Raw genomic sequence first — 20,819 nt, 5'->3', positions numbered from 1 at the left:
TTGAATTTTAAGTTTTAATAGAAGAGACTAGGAAGAGAGGTATAAACTCTGGGGCTAGGACTGGACTCGACCTTGTCCTGATAAAAATATAAGTTGAGAGAGAGTAGTAAGTAGTAATTGTTCTGTCTCCATCTCTCTCCACACAAACATACACACATTCTGATCTAACTCTTCTGTATTGGTAGTTCCTTCAACTTGTTCAATATTTATTATGTTTCTTTATTGGATGTTACTTGTAATTGTCTAGATATTTCCCTCCATGTAGACACTTCAGAAATATTAATCTTCACATTTAACAAGATCAATAGCCTCAGTGTTGGGGGATTTGAAATGAAACATGACTCTATTGCTCACGCTGAAAAAAAGACTCACCTTCAAGAAAAGGCAGAATTTAATTTCATTTGGCTGAGCTTGTGTGTTGGAGAACTGTAGGAAATATTTTGGAAATTAGATTTTGCTGATTTTCTGGGGAAAGAATACACATTCTTTAGGGCTATGTGTCGCAGGCAAGAAGTGATGCTTTCTGAAATGAAGACAAGCAGAGCCATTCATCCTGGGCAAATAACAAACTATCAGGCAGCTCCCTGCATTCAATTAGATTTGTCACAAGTTTAGGCTAGTAGGAGAAGAATCTGTTATCCCCTGAAAGCCCTCCAGATTCTGCAGGTTTGTAGAGTGCCGAGTGCTCCTGAACTTTTAGGCTGAGAGGCTAGTTAGCAGCTTGGTGCCACATGACAGAATCACACTTCCTCTGTGCTGGGTGCTGTTTCTGCTCAGGGGATGTGCGGAGAGCTGGAAGTAGAGGTCGCCCATAGTCAGTGCCCCAACAGTGCTGCTTTAGGGATGCCCAGCTCCCCTGCTTTTAGCAGGATAGACTCCAAGGTGTATTCTGCCCTCTGGGGCTTCCTGAGGGATCAGGCTGATCACCTGTGCTCGGTACTGCAGCCTAATTATCCTTTTCTTTTTCCTCTCTCGCTTTCCCTGTTCCCTCCCCCAGCGCTCCTGGGAGCACTTCCTTAGTACATCACTTGCAGATGAATCCTTGTCTCAGAGGTTGCTTCTGGGGAATTTGACCTACGACAACCCGTGATCTCTGGCATCATCACATTGTTGAATTATGCTGTCCTTATGTGACAGAAAATTCTTAAGGCAAGGGTATCCCGAGGGCCAGATATCCTACTTGAGGCTGGGAGAGGAGAAAATTCAGGGTGACCCTTTAACACAGCATCTTCCAAGCAAACAGTTAGTGAGAGGCTGCTTATTTCAACCCTGAGTCAGAAGGAGAGTGTGACATCTTGCCTTTGGCATAGGGCCATTGCATCATCAGAGATGGAAAAGAGACCTCTCAAAGGCAGAAAGGGACTGAGCTAGGAGCTTCATGGGCTTCTGGGGTCTACAGAGAGCTCAGATTTACCCCACAATCAGGAATAATCCCATAAGGCCACAGTCCTTCCAATGATGGAACCAGCCCTTCTCAGAAGAGGCCTATTTCCCTTTGGTGAGGAGTAGCTTCAAAATAATGAGAGGGATTTCCCTGGTGGTCCAGTGATTAAGACTCTGTGCTCCTAATGTAGAGGGCCTGGGTTTGATCTCTGGTCAGGGAATTAGATCCCACGTGCCACAACGAAAAGATCTAGCATGCTGCAACTAAGACCCAGCACAGCCAAATAAATAAATAAGTAAATAGTAATAATAATACCAACAATAATAATGATGATTGTACTCTGGGCCTGTAATGCTTACGGTGCATACCTGAGTGCTGTCTGAAGGGCTTATATTCTACCCCAAAGAGCTTTTTATTTTGGAGATGTTGAAGGAGGTCACAGGCAGGAATAGAGAGATAGAGGAAAAACAAACAAACAAACAAGAAACACTAAATCTTACTTCTCAACACAGCAACTTTAACTAGGAGATAAATTGGAATTGAAAGTATCACTGGTAACTGGCTGCCTGGAAGTTATCCCTGCTTTTAGTTCTTTATCCAACTTGTTCCAAGGTCTTGTCTGTTCCATAAATAGTCATGTTTTCCAGGATTCAGTCCCTGGCTGTGAGAGGCAGAACAATGCTCTCCAAAAATATCCACGGCCTAATCCTCAGAGCCTGGAATATATTACCTTAATGGCAAAAGGGTTTTTGCAGATGTGATTATGTTACTGTTCTGGAGATGGGGGGAATTCTCCTGGATTATTTGAGCAGGACAGATGAAATCACAAGGGTCCTTATGAGTGAAAGAGGGAGGCAAGAAGGTCAGAGTCAGAGAACTATGATGAGTGAAAAAAAGGGAATTCAGGCCAGTGCTGGGGAGAAACCATGAGCTAAGGGATCAGGCAGTTGTAGAAGCAAAAAAAGGCAAGGGGCAGACAGATTTTCACCTAGAGCAGGGGTCTCCAACCTCTGGGATCTAATGCCTGATGATGAGAGGTGGAGCTGATGTGATGATAATACTAATAAGTGCACAATAAATGCAGTGTGCTTGTATCATCCTGAAACCATATCCCTACCCCGCAACCCATTCCATGGAATAATTGTCTTTCATGAAACTGGTCTTTGGTGCCAAAAAGGTTTGGGACTGCTGCCCTAAAATTTCTAGAAACAATGCATCTCTGCCCACACTTTGATTTTAACCTTGTCAGGCCCGTTTTGGACTTCTGACCTCAAAAACCAACGGTTACAATACACTCATGTTGCTTTAAACCACCATGACTGTGGTGCTTTGTTATAGCAGCAATAAAAAACTCATAAACTGGCTCCTCTCTTCCTTTTCAGAGCATGCTCACCCGCTGAAAGCCTCCTGACTTCCGTCTCTACCTGAATACCAAGAACTCTCAAACCTTCACGCCCTTTTATGCTTGGGGCATAGCTCCATCCAGACTCCAGGGACCTCCAATGTCCTCGGTGGTCATGACATGACTGGTTGGCCAGATTGATTTGATGCAACCACATTTCTAGCAATGTGTGTTGCATGAGACACTTTCAGTGGCTTTTGAGGATTTAGGGGGCTTGTTTTGCGGAAGGACAGCTTATTTGCGTTTTTAAATTTCACGTGAATTCCAAGCTGTGAATGGCATAGAGCTTCATGAATGCATGTGTGTGTGCTTCTTGACGGGTTTGTTTTCAGCGAACTGGTGGCTTCCGTATACTATGCTGCCCCCACTAGAAATCTGGGTATTTTCCTCAACTCCTTACTCTCAGCCACCCTCCATATTCAGTGTCCAAGTTCTATTAACAATTCTACCTTATGCATATCCCTTGCATCTATCTCTTCTCTCTTCTCCATCACTTCACCCTCTCCAGGAGAGGCCCTAATAATTGCTCACTGACCTCTGAGCAGTGGTCTCTCTGACCTCCCAGTCAGTCCCCTCTTGGGAACACACTTGGGAAGGAACTTCCCCTTCTACTTCCTCCCTTCCTGCCCCACCAGGTTCTGAATGTGTCTCCATTTCCTGAACTTGTAAGCTCCTTGCCTCCTTGCCTGTGTTCATGCCCTTGCCTCTGACTTCCTTTCTACTCCTGTTTATCCTTCAAGACAATGAGTTTGGGTCCTCCAAGAAGCTGATGTGAATATAGAGTTAAATATTCAATAATTTTTTTTTTTTTTGTAAGGAGAAATGTCCAAATGAAAAGAAACTGGGAGAAGTTGGAAAAATTGGGAGAGATGTTTGACTACAAAGCAAAGAGACAGGGAGAGAAGGCTGAATGCAAGCAACTGAACAGCCACCTTGTCTAAGAAAGACTCAGTGGTGGTGGGGAGTCAAAGGCCGGGGAGCATGGCCTTGGTCTCTGCTGGGATGGGTTTCAGAGCAGCAGGTCTCTCTGCAAGGGATGTTTGCATGACCACCACTGAGATCAAGCTTGTGTAATCTTTCTTTCCCAGCCTATTTCTTTCTGTTGCTCTCTTCAGTTCAGTTCAGTCGCTCAGTCGTGTCCAACTCTTTGCGACCCCATGAATCGCAGCACGCCAGGCCACCCTGTCCATCACCAACTCCCGGAGTTCACTCAGACTCATGTCCATTGAGTCAATGATGCCATCCAGACATCTCATCCTCTGTTGTCCCCTTCTCCTCCTGCCCCCAATCCCTCCCAGCATCAGAGTCTTTTCCAATGAGTCAACTCTTTGCATGAGGTGGCCAAAATACTGGAGTTTCAGCTTTAGCATCATTCCTTCCAAAGAAATCCCAGGGCTGATCTCCTTCAGAATGGACTGGTTGGATCTCCTTGCAGTCCAAGGGACTCTCAAGAGTCTTCTCCAACATCACAGTTCAAAATCATCAATTCTTCGGCACTCAGCCTTCTTCACAGTCCAACTCTCACATCCATACATGACCACAGGAAAAACCACAGCCTTGACTAGACGGACCTTAGTCGGCAAAGTAATGTCTCTGCTTTTGAATATACCATCTAGGTTGGTCATAACTTTTCTTCCAAGGAGTAAGCGTCTTTTAATTCCATGGCTGCAATCACCATCTGTGGTGATTTTGGAGCCCCCAAAAATAAAGTCTGACACTGTTTCCCCATCTATTTCCCATAGAGTGATGGGACCGGATGCCATGATCTTCGTTTTCTGAAAGTTGAGCTTTAAGCTAACTTTTTCACTCTCTTCTTTCACCTACATCAAGAGGCTTTTTAGTTCCTCTTCACTTTCTGCCATAAGGGTGGTGTCATCTGCATATCTGAGGTTATTGATATTTCTCCTGGCAATCTTGATTCCAGCTTGTGCTTCTTCCAGTCCAACGTTTTTCATGATGTATTCTGCATATAAGTTAAATAAGCAGGGTGACAATATACAGCCTTGACGGACTCCTTTTCCTATTAGCCTTAGGCAATAGCCTTTGCTATAACACCATTCCCACTGTACTGTAATCCTTACTTACTTGTCTTCTCTACTAGATAGGAAGAACTTTTCAAACAAGGACTTTATCTCAGTTATCTTTAGATTCCTAGCTGTACTACAGGAAGTCAGGGCTTGTGAAAAAAGCTTTACAGTTAGAGATGATGCTGAGCCAGGTTCATTTTGCCTGATGCTCAGCAAGCCAAAATGGTGATGTGCTGATGTTTGTGGCAGAAATACTTTTTGTAAAGTGACCATGGGTGGAGACCAGGGAACAAATCTCCACCGCATCCCACTGGAAGGCAACGAGCTGGGAGGAGGACGGCATTTATGGGATGAGGAATGAAGCAGCAGGGTGGGATCTGAGGTGCGGCGTGGGGAAAAGCGATTGGGAAACTGCAGGAATTCTCATTCTGCCACAGCCTCTGCACAGGCAATCAGAGGCACTTAGAATGACAGGACGGTGGAGTTTTCAGCCCTCTGATGCCAAAAGGTCACACATGGAGTGGGCACTGCCACATGCCCAGTTGGAGGGTCAGTGGTCCCATCCAGTCTGAACCAGTTCAACTGAAATTAGACATAGCTGACTCCAACTTTCTGGAAAATAACTCAGGCAAACACTGTTTAGGCTATGTGCTATTGGAGGGCATGCAGGTCTAACAGTGACCTTGATTAGTGAAGGCAGGTAAAACGGATTTGAGTAACCATTGTTCAGAGTTAGAAGGCATGCAGACATCATACCCATTTCACAAATAAAGAAACTGAGGTTTGGTGGGATGAGTGACTATGCCAGGGTTAATGTGGGGTGCACTGGGGATCTGAACATAGGTTGCCTCACTTTACCTCCGGTGAAGAATGTAAGGGTGACCGGGAGGCATCACCAGCTTTTCTTTACCAAGTCATTCTGCTCTGGGATCTTGAAAAAGGCCTCCCAACAAGGAACTATATTGGTTCAAAAATGAAATAGACTTGGGATTTATCTAGATATTCTGAACTTCTAATGAAATAAAAAACACAACAAATTTGAAATTTCTATTGTTTGCTTCTTTAGGTGTATTGGACTCCAATTCTTCATCCAATATAGGAGCAGGTGCTCTCGGTACCTGACCTTCTCCCCCTGCCCCCCATTATTTCTCAGCAGTCATCTCTACACACAGAACAATCCTGTCTGTTGTGAGTGTCTGCAGTCTCTGCCTGAAGGTTTTTTCCTGGCTGTGGGAGCTCACTTGGCCCTGAACAAGCCGACAGCACCATCAAGCTAATGTCTCAGGAAGGGCTCTCAATCAGTGCTGGACAGGGAGCCTGTGGGTGGACACTCCAGCTTCCTCGCCCTGCAGCTGGGATGACTGAAGTACCTGTGACATGGCCTCCCATGACCCCCTAGCAGCGCTGAGTTCCACTCTCACAGTGATATCGGCTTGGTAACACACCCCTCATCTGCTATCTTCCATTCCCTGCCTCACTCCCCCACTCCTCTATCCACATCACTGGTCACCCCACTTACACTGAAGGGACTCCTGAGGCTGTATTTAATTTTCAGAAGGAAAAGAAGCACCTAACTCAGTTGGAAATGTCTATATTACATACTTCGTCTCACTTTTTCTGAGCTAGCAGTGTGGCCAATTTAGAGGGTCTCCTGAAATTGGGATTCATGCATCAAAACACTGTCTGGAGAAACCTTGGTGGTACCTCTCAGAGTTCTCCATAAACATTCCCCTTTGCAGTAGCCAGTTTCAATGTCCTGGACAATGGGAATTTATTATGTTTTGGAGTGCAGTGTTCCTAAACCTAGCTTCTGTGTTTGTTGACATAAAGTTGTTCGTGTAGTAGTAGTACGTGCATGCTCAGTCATGTCCAGCTCTGTGACCCTATGGACTGTAGCCCGCAGGCTCCTCTGTCCACTGGATTTCCCAGGCAAGAGTATTGGAGTGGATTGCCATTTCTTCTCCAGGGGATCTTCCCAACCCAGGTATCAAGCCCACATCTCCTGCATTGGCAGGAGGGTTCCTTACCACTGGGCCATTGGGGAAGCCTCAGAATTGTTCATCACACTCTCTAATTCTGGGTTAGGTGGAGAGGATCCAAGCTGCAAGTCTGCTCATTGGTCAGGTAATTCTTCACTGTGTGTCTGTCATCAAATTATGACCAGTAGGCCAGCTGGGGCATTTTCCTCTCCTGGGTTAGGCAGAAGCACAAGCAAACAAGCAGAAAGTTGCTATGCCTCTTAACTAAGGTCTGAGGTTGGAATTGGCACACTGCCTCTTCCACCTTCATGCCATTGGCCAAAGCAAGTCAGATGGCCAAAGTCAAAATATAGGAAAATATCCTCAGCTCACACCAAGGCCACAGAAAAACTGTATATGCAGGGACTCTGCCATACTTTATACTTAGTTTATTATGAAGTTCTGTTAGCATATTCACGATTATTGTGTCTTCTTGATAATGAATCAAAGTCCTTTAATCATTATGAAGCATCCCTCTTTATCTTTCATAATATTGTTTCTATTGAACTGTTTTTAATCTGTTGTTAATACGCCACTTGACCTTTTTCTGGGGGTTTCCCTGGCGGCTCATTGGTAAAGAATCCACCTGCCAAGTAGGAAACATGGGTTCAATCCCTGGGTCAGGAAGATCCCCTGGAGAAGGAGTTGGAAACCCACTTCAGTATTCTTGCTTGGGAAATCCCATGGCAAGAGGAGCCTGGGAACAACAGTTCATGGGGTCACAAACAGCTGGACATGGCTAAGCAACTAAAGAGCAGCAGCAACCCTTTATATGCTGTTATTGGCACTGCACATATTTTTCCACAGTTGGACATGACTCACTAAACACACACTTTTAATCTATTTGGATCTTTATATTTAAAGTGTGTCTCTTGTAGGTAGCATGTAATTGGATCTTAGGATCAATCAGAGAAAGCCAAACAAGGTAATTAATTAATCACACAGGATGTCCTGCTCCTAGGCAGCCTTATTTCTATCTTCCTTGTGCCAATGGCCTCCAATCAGGCATGCCTATAGTGTTCCTTTTTTTCAGCTACAAAGTTTTCATTCCTTTTGCCTGCCTTTCAGTCTCTACCACATGCAAATGATGGTGGCCAACTCCCTTGCACAGCAAGCTCTGAATATGTGGTCTTAGCTTGTTCATGGCTGGGTGGCTTTTGGTGATTTATACACCTGTTGCTTCCAGGTCAAGAAGCAACAGTTAGAACTGGACATGGAACAACGGATTGGTTCAAAATTGGGAAAGAAGTACGTCAAGGCTGTATATTGTCACCCTGCTTATTTAACTTCTATGCAGAGTATATAATGTGAAATGCTGGGCTGGATGAAGTACAAACCAGAATCAAGATTGGCCATAGAAATATCAACAACCTCAGATATGCAGATGTTACCACCCTTATGGCAGAAAGTGAAGAAGAACTAAAGAGCCTCTTGTTGAAGGTGAAAGAGGAGAGTGAAAAAGCTGGCATAAAACTCAACATTCAAAAAATGAAGATCATGGCATCTGGTCCCATCACTTCATGGCAAATAGATGGGGATACAATGAGACAGTGACAGACTTTATCTTCTTGGGCTCCAAAATCACAGCAGATGTTGACCGGAGCCATGAAATTAAAAGATGCTTCCTCCTTGGAAGAAAAGCTATGACAAACCTAGATGGTATATTAAAAAGTAGAGACATTACTTTGCCAACAAAGGTCCATATAGTCCAAGCTACGGTTTTTCCAGCAGTCATGTATGGATGTGATAGTTGGACCATAAAGAAGTCTGCGCATTGAAGAACTGATGTTTTTGAACTGTGGCATTGGAGAAGAGTCTTGAGAGTCCCTTGGACTGTAATAAGATCAAACGAGTCAATCCTGAATATTCATTGGAAGGACTGATGCTGAAGCTGAAGCTCCAATACTTTGGCCACCTGATGCAAAGAGCTGATTCATTAGAAAAGACCTTGATGCTGGGAAAGATTGGAGGCAGGAGGAGAAGGGGATGACAGAGGATGAGATGGCATCACCGACTCGATGGACATGAGTTTAAGCAAGCTCTGAGGGATGGTGAAGGACAGGGAAGCCTGGAGTGCTGCGTTCCATGCGGTCACAGAGTTGGACGTGACTGAGTGCTTGAACGACAACAACAATGTTATTATCCATATGGATATTTATTCATCACATGTATTTTATCATATAGGTAGGCTGTATTGTGCAGTTTTGAGAATGTGTCAAGAAACATATTCAGAAAGATGACTTTTAAATAGTTGCATAATAATCCATCTTGTGGACCTATCTTCGGTTAATTACTGCTCTGCTGTTTGACCATTTAGCCTCTCTTTGCTTATCTGTAAAATATGGGAATACTAATAGCAATCCTATAGGTTAGTTGTGAGAATGAGATAAAATCTAATCTGTGCAGCTTATAGCAGAATATCAGACACATAAGAGACACACCATAAATGTGAATTTCCCTGTCAGGGAAACAGAATGCTCATGGGAACTCCAACCCTCTTCCACTCCCACCCACCTTTGCTGGGTGCTTCTGTAGGATCCCAATCTTCCCCACTGCAGTCAAAATAATTCCATTGCCTAGGGAAGCAATCTGGGAGTCAGAGATCAGCTTTTTTAGCTTTATCCATAGGTAAGAGCTACTCATACAGGGGATTCCCTTGTGGTCCAGTGGTTAAGAATCTGCCTGGCAATGCAAGGGACACCGGTTTGATCCCTGGCCTGGGAAGATCCCTCACGCCGTGTAGCAACTAAGCCCATGGGCCACAACTACTGAGCCTGAGCTCTAGAGCTCGAGCTCCACAAGAGAAGCCACCGCAATGAAAAGCCGTGCACTGCGAGGAGTAGCCCCTGCTCACCACATCTAGCAAAAGCCCAGGTGCAGCAACAAACACTACAGTCAGATAAAGAAATAAATCTATCTTTAAAAAAAGAACTACTCAGAGAACTTGGTGATGAGTAAATATAAACCCCAGTAGGGGCTCTTTCTGTTGACATGGCAACCTGACTACCAGCTGTCAGGCAGTGTTGTCAGGCTGCACATTTAGGGAACTTTACCACCCATACCTGATTAACAGTTCTCAGCTCGGGGAGGGGAGTGGCGGATTAAAAAAAAAAGACCTTGTCCTATGGCGTCTTTCAACCTCCCCACCCTACCAAGCTAAACAAGTCCCCCTTTGAAGCTTCATTTACGGTGCACTTCTTACTGTCTTCCCCCACCCCCAGCAGCTGCTTAACCCAAGACTGCAAATAATATCTGCTTGAAGACCTTTTGTCTTCAAGTTTCCGCCTGGCTTGCTTTCAAAAGCTTTCCCAACCCAGCTTCAGCCCATCCTTTGCGGGCTCCTTCTGTAAGCAGAGTTATAGGAGGACACAAAAGGCAAGAAACAGCCAGCTGTTAAAAACACAAGTGACTGGAAGACAGAAATCACTTCCTTTAAGAAGCAAGTTCCTGCTCTCGAGTCAGAGATGATTTGGATCCCAGTTACCCTGGACACATGGCACAGGGGGGCCTAAGATATCTCATGCAATTAGAGTCACCCTCTCTTTCATCCCTTCAACTCCAGACAAAGGGTCTGATATTTTTCCCCGAAGGGTCAGACAGTTGTTTTAGGGTGGCTTTGTGTGGTGGCACAGGTTGTATACTACACAAAGCTGCCTGGTGGAGGGGCCAATAGGGGCCCCAGTCTGTGCATCCCTCACTTGTAGTCCCAGAGTGGGAAACTTGCTATACTAAATAAAGGCTCTGAACAGGCTCACAGGGGCTTTGGTGAGGCTGTATTACTTTGTCAAACTCTATCATGGAGGAAAATCGATTTGGGGGTGGAGGTGAGGGAGAAGAGGAGAATTTTTTTGCCTGGACTTCACATTTCCAAAGGGCTTCAAATTTAGACTTTTTTCATGAAATCAAATTGAGTATCTAAATATAGCACAGAATTGGACAATAAGATAGCTCACAGTCTTTATAATGTGGTTTGGGAAAGTTTCCATTTTCTAGTACAATGGACGCCTCTAGGTGCGAAAGAGGTTTTAGCCTCTCTGGAAAGCTCCCCAGGCTTAGATGGCCAGTCCAAGTTCCATCCTGAGAAATGGGTAGGGGTGTGGTTAGGTGTTGGGTGTACTCACATTGCATTAGAGTGAAATTTGCTCTGTTGACTGTTTGTACTCTTTCTTTGACCCTGGAACCAACACTACTGTTAAAGACAACAGGCCCAAATGGAGTCACTTATGCTAAGCCACCACTCACCAAACCAAGACTTCATTTAATTCAGTTTGTCTCTCTTAGAAATGGAATCTTAAACCAGTCAATTAGAAATTGCCAGATCAGTTTCAGTTAGGTCATCTGCCTGTAGACTCCTACCCTCCCCTAAAGGAAAGAAACCCTGCCATAATCCTTCTGCTTTTTGCCTAGTATAGCTTCCCTGTTCCTGCTCCCTTCTGCCTATAAAATCTTTTGACTTTCTGTTAGATTTCATGTTGCTTGATTCATGAATTACTGAATAAAGTCAATGATATCCTGAAAATTTACTCAGTTGAATTTTGTTTTTTAACACTATCTACTTCACTGTTTTTAGGCAAATCTGTTGAAGTGATAGTTTGGGTTTGTTTTTTTTTTTTTCTCCCCCAAGCATTTTCTCTGGTTGCCCTTTTGCAGGCCTTTTTGTAACCTCTGCCCATGGGTGGGAGTAAAGGTGGGTGGCTGATAGTGTGGACCCCGAGTCAAGAACAAGAGTTATGGGTAAAGGCACCCATCTCCTGAAGAGCACTCTAGCCTCATAAAAACAAAGACTTTGTTTTCTTCACTTTGGAACCTTCATTGCCTGGTACCTATTAGGTTGGGAGATCAACTGTCTTAGCTTGCCTGGAATTTTCCAAGTTGTAGTACTAAAAATCCCACATCTTGGAAACCTCAATTCCAAGGAATCTGGAATGGCTGGTCACCCTACAAAGCTTTGCCAAACAAACAAACGAATGCATAAAGGACTTCTGTTTTCCAAGAATCCAGCCTCACTGAAAAGATTGTGTTAAGTTTCTTTGAGGACAAGAAGTTAGAACAGGAGTTGGCTAGCTAAGGGCCCTGCACCAAAGCTGGCCTGCTGTCTGTGTATTTGTTTTTGCTTTTTCTTAATGTCCTGAACACTAAGAATGGTTTTTCAAAATTCATTAAAAAAAATCAAATGAAGAATAAAATCATGTGACATACGAACATTTTGTGAAAATGAAGTTTGAGAGTCCATGGGGACGAAGCCTCTTTCATCCATTTATGCCTTGTCCAGGGCTGCTTCCCTGATAGCTCAGATGGTAAAGAATCCACCTGCAATGCAGGAGACCCCGTTCAATCCACGCGTTGGGAAGATCCCCTGGAGAAGGGAATGGCTACCCACCCCAGTATTCTGGCCTGGAGAATTCCATGGACTCTATAGTCCATGGGATCACAGAGAACTTTCAGTTTCACTTTCACTTTTCAGGGCTGCTTTAGTGCTAAGATAGAGCTAAGTGTTGTGACCGACGTGGCACAGCCTGCAAAGCTGATAGTGCTTCCTGTCTGGCCATCTGCAGAAATCATTTGCAGAGCCCCAGAACAGAAGGAGCTGCTTGGACTCATGAAGAGATCAGAGTCCATTGTTGGAGGGTGGAAAACAGCAGGATGCTTACACGGCAGAGTGGCTGTACCTCCCAGGGCAGCTGGACATTGATGGGGTGGCAGGACTGAAAACACCCCAGTTTTTGGCTTTCAGAGAAGCTGAGCACTTCTGAGAGTGAAAGAGACCACTGCCAGCATGGACCCTGAGGACACTGGTGATGGCCAAGGGGGATGGGAAGTTTGGGGTCCTTTATCTATCTTCTGGATACCATGAAGATCTCCTGGATTCTAAAGTGACTCCCAGAGAGGTAAATACTCAGTGGTGACTGAGATGGAATTTCTACCCAGCCTGGAGGGAGTTTGATTAAAACAAAGAAACACCAATGTCCTACCTTTGAGCACGGGGGCTAAGACCATCACAGTCTATGAAGGATCCCGTTAGAGAAGGTGAAATGTTGGATTCCATACTGCAGGATCTGAGTGTCTGTATTACTTGCGAAGTGCACCTAAGCCGAGCAGACAGGAAGGGTGAGAAACAGGAGCTAGGAGAGAGAGAGAAGCACTTTCAATGTCCATAGGCTTGTCTGGCCTCTGTCTTCCAGTGATCAGTGCAAACCTAGCATGTAGTTGGTGCTAAATAAATGCTTAATGAGTAAGCAAGGTGTTTTCTGTCTTTCTTCTCGCCCTTTAGAAACTGACAGAATCTGATATGGATTGTTTCTGCTGCTGCTGCTGCTAAGTCACTTCAGTCATGTTCGACTCTGTGAGACCCCATAGATGGCAGCTCCCCCACCAGGCTCCCCCATCCCTGGGATTCTCCAGGCAAGAACACTGGAGGGGGTTGCCATTTCCTTCTCCAATGCATGAAAGTGAAAGGTGAAAGTGCAGTCGCTCAGTCATGTCCCACCCTCAGCAACCCCATGGACTGCAGTCTACCAGGCTCCTTCGTCCATGGGATTTTCCAGGCAAGAGTACTGGAGTGGGGTGCCATTGCCTTCTCTGGGATTGTTTCTAGCTTAGTATAAATTTAAATACATGTTATTCCTCTTAGATATTTACAGTTAAGCCTGACGTATATTTGTGGAATAAAAGCCAATTCTCTCCTTAAAGGGATTCAAATATGAACATATTGGTTGGGGGAGCAGGTGAGGCAGAGACCCTTCCAATTCCCTTGAAATCAGAACGCCAGGTGTTATACAGACACTAACTGTTTGCCCACTAGGCGTCAGGTTCTAGTGTCAGTTGCTCAGTCATGTCCAACTCTTTGCGACCCCATGGACTGTAGCCCACCAGGCTCCTCTGGCCATTAATTCTCCATACAGGAATACTGGAGTGAGTAGCCATTGTCTTCTCAAGGGGTACTTCCCAACCCAGGGATTGAACCTGGGTCTCTTATAGAGCAAGCGGATTCTTTACCATCTGAGCCTCCAGGGAAACATAAATGAATTGTCTGGAGTCCTCACAGAACTGCAAGGTAAGTATTCTTACTGGACAGATGGTGAAAATGAAGTACAGAGAGGTCAAGAAATGAGCTCAAAGTCACATAACTACTGTTTAGCATTCTCAGCCTTCTAAGGACTCTGTGGAAAGGCAAAGGCTGGGGTTGGGGGGTTAACCACCTGGAAGGAAATGTTTAGCCCCCATTTCCCAGAAGAATAACAGGTTTCTAGGACTAGCTGGCTAGCCTTTTCTTCTATACATTGAATTTCTGAACAGTAGCACTTACATAGCTGTGACAGCCTCGATGCTGGAGGAAATATATTAAGCTTTTCTCCCAATGGTTTTCCCAGTTATTTGCAGCTGATTTTTCCATCACTCATCTCGAAAGAAACATAGATCAATCTCTACTTCATTAGCTTCATCTGAAGCCTGGGGAAGTTTAGCCGGAGAACTGTGTGATTTTGAGTAATCAGCTTTCTGCCTTAGCATTTCCCTGTGTGCAAGCAAGTACCTGGAATAGATTCCTGTGTCTGCCACTGATTTATATACAGGGAAGTCTGGCTCATGTGGAGTCCAGTTCAGCGATGTCCCCAGCAATGTAATGCAGTGTGAATGGAGGATTAATTCCTACCCCTGTTACTAGACCTGTTACAGAACAGACTTCCAGATCCAACTATAAATCATAATGCAATGTAACCTATTCTCATGTCTCATAGCATCTCAAGGACTTGAAGAGATGATTTGCCGCGAGTTATTTATATTTATTGCTTCTTGTTTTTGTAATGCCGAATACTTCCTATTTAAGGATTAAAAAAAAAACTGAATCCTTGTGCCAAAGCTCCCTGTGTTATCAGCTTATGGAAATAAGGAGCTTTTTTTATGCTAGGGGGACATAGGGTTCGTCCAGTGAGGGTGCATCTCAAAAAATAATTTGTAAGGGGCCCTCTTTTTCTGATTTCAGAGTATTTTGGCATTTGTGGAATTCTGAAGACACAGGATTCCTAAAAAATTAAACTTTAAAAAAAATATAGCCTACAAAACATAGACAACTTGAAAAAAATTAAAATGTATATGATGACAGCACTATCAATATCGGATTTGGCATATTTATATGTGTAGTATTTTTTTTTGGTGCCAAGCACTACCCATGGATACATGGTTGGCATAGTCAACCCTTTTAGTTACCTTAGGAGATGAGTAATGTTTTTATCTATGGCACCCCACCCCAGTATTCTCGCTTGGAAAATCCCATGGACAGAGGAGCCTCGTGGGCTGCAGTCCATGGGGTCGCTAAGAGTTGGACACGACTGAGCGACTTCACTTTCACTTTTCACTTTCATGCATTGGAGAAAGAAATGGCAACCCACTCCAGTGTTCTTGCCTGGAGAATCCCAGGGACGGGGGAGCCTGGTGGGCTGGTGTCTATGGGGTCGCACAGAGTCGGACACGACTGAAGCGACTTAGCAGCAGCAGCAGCAGTAATGATAATATTATTATTATTATCCACAGCTTATAGGTGAGAGAATGGGGACAGAGAAGTTAAGTAATTTACAGGAGGCTGCTCAGAGGGAGTAAGAGGTAGATGAGGGATTTAGATCCACCCAGGTAGTCTGAAGCCATATCTCAAAATCTTCAACACCATTCAGGGTAGTATTTCCATGTCATTGTTCAACAGATATTATATTAATGACCATATATATGTTTAAGTTGTTACTTACACTGTATATGGGCTTCCCAGGTGGAGCTAAGAATCCTCCTGCCAATGCAGGAGACATAAGAGATGCGGGTTCAGTCCCTGGGCTGGGAAGATCCCTTGGAGGAGGAAATGGCAGCCGACTTCAGTATTCTTGCCTGGAGAATCCCATGGACAGGGGAGCCTGGCAGGCTACAGTCCAAAGGGTTACAAAGAGTCAGACATGACTGACTTAACCCACACACACACTGTATCTACAGCTTAGTGTTCCTCCTTTTCTTCTACTTAACTTTCATCATAAGCATTTCCCCTTGTCATTAAATTGCTAAAAAAAATTTTTTTAAAACTGTAGCAGGCTTAATTGGCTACATTTGCAGAAAATGCATATTTGTACATTTGTAGAAAACAAAATATTGATGTCTCATTTCATGTCATGTTCCAAAATAAATCCCAGATGGATTAAAGATGTGTCAAAGTTCTAAAAGGAAAATTAAAAAAAAGATAAGTAAATCAGGCTCACCGGAGTTCAAATTGAAGTTTAGTTGGAAGCTCTGTTGCTTAGGAAAATTACTTAACCTCTGAGTCTCTGCTTCTTAATCTGTAAAAATGGAAATGACATCTAATTTAGAGGAATGCTTTTAAAGGAATAAATGAAGAGTGTAACAGTGTACCTGGCATTTAACATGTTTCCAGTAAATGCTAGATATTGTTATACATAGAGCTAGAAAAAATTTGTCCAAAATTTCAGGGGGTAAACAGCTCTTACCTTTGCCCTAAACTCTGACTCTACCAATCCATCTAAATAACCAGATCCCCCCAGCCTCCACGCCATCATGGTAGGAGAGGTTTGTTCTAATTGGTATGTAGGGAGGAACTACTTTTAGTCTAAGCTGTGGCTCAGAGTGTGTTAAGCCAGCTTCAAATTAAGTTCAGAAATGCGAATGTTGTCTTCCCTTCTCTCAGCTTCTTCTTCTTCTTCTTTTAATCATAGAATCACAAGTGAGAGGTTGGAGTATGAGTCTGCATATTTAGAAGAGACTCAAATGCAATTTCCATACCTAACCTCCAGTCTTCAAGGGAAAAAAAAGCTGGCATAATCGTTAAGCAGAAACGGTGGGTGAATTATATTTCAAAGCTTCAGGTTCCATTTAGCCCAACCCACTCACCCAAATAAAGCCAGAGCTGTTTGCAATTGAATATCAGGTCATTGACACTTAACCATGTTTAATTTGTTTGACATCTTGGATGGTAAATCTGCATGTAAACCCAGTGTTATGCTCTGCGTGTTTAGGTCTGGATGATAAAGCTGGACAGTGGCATTTCATCATAAAGTGTGAAACAACAGGTGGGAGATTAATGAAGCAGTTGGCACTTCAAAAAATTCTAGAGCGACTGTTTCAGCATCGTGTCCTAGGGTTCATAATTACCTAGAGAAACGCAGTTGGAACAACAGACTCATCACCAATCCGTTGACTGCCTGACAGAGTACTTGAAGAGGTAGAAAAATCACTGTTAAGAACAGAGTCCTGTGAGAACAATCTTAAACTTGTGGAATATTATTAGTGTGACAAGATATATAAGGAGCAACGACAAGCAAACTGGGACAGGTTTTGTTGAAAGCTGTTTTTAGTTCAAACACTTATTTGGTTTAGAATACATATATATAGAAAGAGACAGCATGGAATATAAATACATACATCATATACATATACCACACATAGACACATATGTAACATATAAATATACAAATAATTATAAATACATAAAAATATATCCTCCTATCCTCATGTTTTAGTTTTTTGGTTTAAATTGGCATCCTTGGTTGACTAGCTCATCTGCGGACTTGTGTGGGTCCTTTTGGCATTTTGTGGTCTTATTTCTCCTGGGCTTAGATTTCTGTATGATCTCCTTCACATTCTTAATGAGGTTAAAAATTTCCTACTTGGGAACAAGGCAAGTCCTCCCATCACCTTCCCCTCAAGAAATGTATACCTTAATTATGTGCTTTGAAGAATTATAAAATGGCACTTGTTGCTTCAACAGGTACAAACACCGAGTGCAATGGAAGACTATTAGAAAACCAGTGGGGTGAGCACAAAGACAAACACATCACAAACATAACATCCTAAAGCAAATATCTAGTGCATGTATCTGCAGCAGACTTTGTGAGCTGTCTCCCAGAATCCATTCATTCCTTGTGCCTGAGTAACAGAATCCACTGTGACTAAATCCCCTGCACTACAAAGTGCAATACAGCAAAGCACAGGGAAATGAGATGTGTCTGTAATCATAAGAGCAAAAACCGAAATTAAAAAAAAGGGAGTGAAACACACAAAAAAATCGGATCATGGGAATGCTGCAGGAGTACGTTTAGATAATTCCAGTTTTCCAAAAGCTGTCACGTATGTTTTCTCCTTTGAGACTTTGGACCACCTGGTTGGGAGAGTCAACTCCAATTTTCTCAGCTGTATATTGTGGACCGTCTGTCTGCTCTAGAAGCGGTACCAGCAGCTCCTACTATCACTTGGTCTGGGGTGCTACATCACCCCTTCTTGTTTTCTCTTACCCTGTCCACACTTCTGCAAATGGTTCCTTTGATAATGCCTCCTCGGCTAGCCTGCTTGTGTGTGTTAGCTGTGCCATGTGGGGGCCTTGATTGGTACAAGAGCATGTCCAGTGGTGGGGAGTGTGCAGTAGAGTTGGTTCCCCAAACAGGTGTTTCTCTGGGCAGAGTCCTGTCTCATCTCCTCCCAGCATGTAGAAAGGGGTTGTCAAATAACAGTTGCATGAATCTTGCAGTGTGTTGGCCAAAAGTCAGCAGGAGAAAGAAATGAATTGCAAGCTATTTATCACCAGTAGGCGATGCAATCAAGCCCCTTCATGATTTGTAATACAAAGTAGGCTTCCACAGGAAACATTTATTTTAGTTTCATCATTCCTTCCTCCTAACAGTGTTTACTCTGCAAAATGCCTCTCATAATTTCCTTTTTTTTTTCTTTTTTGGCAACTGCATCCTCTTGTCAGTATCCTCTTTTGTGCCAAGAGCACACACAGCCTCAGAGATTCCAACTTTTTCAGAAGAAATATGACTCTATTAATTACTCTGTGAAATGAGACTTCTGAAACTCAGCTGTAGACAAAATAAGAACCTGAGAAACATCATAGGAGGATGAATGAAAGATTTTACCCAAACAGATGCTAGAAAGTCAAAGTTAAGATACCTTCCTAACAGCAACATCCAGAGGCCACCAATTCCACCCATTCATCCTTCCTTTTGTCCATCCATCCACTGTATATGTATCAGTTACTTGGGTATTAGACTGCGGGTCCAAAGGAGCAATAGTGAGCAAGACAGACCTGGTTTCTGCCCTCCCAGAGCTTATGCTGAAAACACGTATCTTTATAACATCAGCATCAAGCACCAAGGCTGGCTTCATGGGTGTGACATACTCAGCGCATAATACGTAGAAGGCTTCCTTATTTAGTTTAATGCTCTGCTGTCACCATTTTGAAATTCTTAATAATTACTGAGAATTCTTAATAATCGATGTACAAAGTAGGCATTTAAAATGTGCTCACTGAATGGAAGAATGAATGCCTGGCATTCATTAGGAGGTCAATAAATTCAGGTTAAGTGGGCATATCAGGAGGGACTATTGTCCTACCACCTTCAACTTCAAAAGTAAAGAGGGGGAGTGGAATCTTGCCACCAGGACCACTTCCCTTCTTCCCCCAGTCTTCACACCTCTCTAGGCCCTTGATCAAGTGTGGGTAGGATCTATTTCAAGCTGCTATTTAATTTTTTCTCTTCTTGTGCCATGAAAAACTCTTGGCATCAGGCAGCCTCAGGGCAGCACTATTTTTATTTCACCAGCAGAATAATTAAATTCAGGCTCAGTTGATTTTCCCCAGCAGAGAGGCTGTGGGCAAAACGGGATGAAGAGGCTGCTACAGAGGGCTGGTTGGAATGGGTTCCAGAGGGACTAGACACAATGATCTGAGTCACATTTACCGTGGATCCACATCGGGAGGAGGGAGTGAAGGCTTTGCTAAGATCACTCAGTCAGACCTTTCGGCTCAGCAGGACGGCCACAATCCTGTCTTAGAATCTTAGAGCTGGATGGAGCTGTAGGAATGATCCAGACTGGGGGTCAGTAAACCATAGTCAAGGACCAAATCTGGCCGGCTGCCTAGTTCTGTAAATGAAGTTTCACTGGACCCTAGCCATGGCCATTCATTTGCATATTGTCTACGGCTGCTTTCAAGGTACAAGAGTGAAGATGCTGCCACAGACCATATGGCCTGCAAGTCCAAACATATTTATTGTCTGATCCTTTATAGACAAAATATATCGACCACTGATCTAGACAAGGAATGCTCATAGCATATAATGTGGGTGCTACTAGCCTTCAAGGACTATCTATTCAAAAGGATGTTGTGGTCAAATACATCGGGAAAATGCATGAACCTTATCTCCCCTCTTAGAACTTCACAAACTCCAACACTCTACTGCACCAGCCCCTGTGCACACTGTGTCCACAGCACTGCACACTCTGACTTTTGTACACACCTGTGGCTCTTGTTATTAGTTGTCTTTGCCTCCCGACTCAGGGAGCAGGACAAACTGGGAGTACTGGAGAATTAATGACCTTGAAAGCAGACTTCAGCCAATGATGGACAATATAAGGGAGAGAATTTCTCAGCTTCCTTGCCTATTGTTGTGCAAACTCTGGAGACATGATCTACACTGAATCCCAGAACTCATCTGTGGGGCCAAGTCCCCACTGCCCACAGCGGTCAACCTGCTCATGAATGTACACTTTACTGATGGGCCCCTCTTCCCCAAGTGCAGTTCTTTGAAATCACCTCCCAGATGAACTCATTCTATTCTTATCTTTAGGTTGTGCTTCTGAGGGAGCTCAAACCAAGATATCTACCAATTAAAGGCTCTGAGAAGTCCTGTAGTAAATGTATACACACCTTCTTAATTTGGCCTTTGAGGCTTTTTTTTTTTTTTTTTAATCTGGCTTCTACCCAACTTCCCAGCCTAATGTTTCTCAAGTCTCCCCTACTTAGCTCAAGTTTTTTTTTTTCAATTTCTGATCCCACTATATTCTTAATGATGTTACTATCCCCTAAGGTGACAGAATAACTCATGTGTACTGAGAAGATACATGCCTAGCATAAACATCATCTGCTACAGAGTGACACTCAAAGTCTCTAACTCATATGACACCTGCCTAGATCAATGGGCACAGATGCTGTTTGTGAACAT

The 20,819-nt window shown here is 43.7% G+C and overlaps 1 protein-coding gene across 3 annotated transcripts in view; it reads right to left on the bottom strand.

Annotated features, from left to right (window-relative positions):
• SNTN (sentan, cilia apical structure protein) overlaps positions 1–20,819 on the bottom strand; it is a 56,015-nt gene that overhangs the window by 13,388 nt on the left and 21,808 nt on the right. The window contains exon 4 of one of the 3 annotated variants that reach the window (XM_040246583.1): positions 16,103–16,142. The exons of 1 other annotated variant lie outside the window; for it this stretch is intronic. In XM_040246583.1, the coding sequence (XP_040102517.1) occupies positions 16,116–16,142 (27 nt within the window). In that variant the 3' untranslated portion in view covers positions 16,103–16,115. Of the gene's footprint in view, positions 1–16,102; positions 16,143–16,529; positions 17,054–20,819 lie in introns of those variants that run through there. One more of the 3 variants, XM_040246584.1, reaches the window with a different exon arrangement.

Source organism: Oryx dammah, unplaced genomic scaffold (assembly GCF_014754425.2).
Source record: "Oryx dammah isolate SB20612 unplaced genomic scaffold, SCBI_Odam_1.1 HiC_scaffold_9, whole genome shotgun sequence".
NCBI lineage: Eukaryota > Metazoa > Chordata > Mammalia > Artiodactyla > Bovidae > Oryx > Oryx dammah.
The sequence above is the reverse complement of the archived record's forward strand: the minus strand, read 5'-3'. Positions and strand labels throughout refer to the sequence as shown.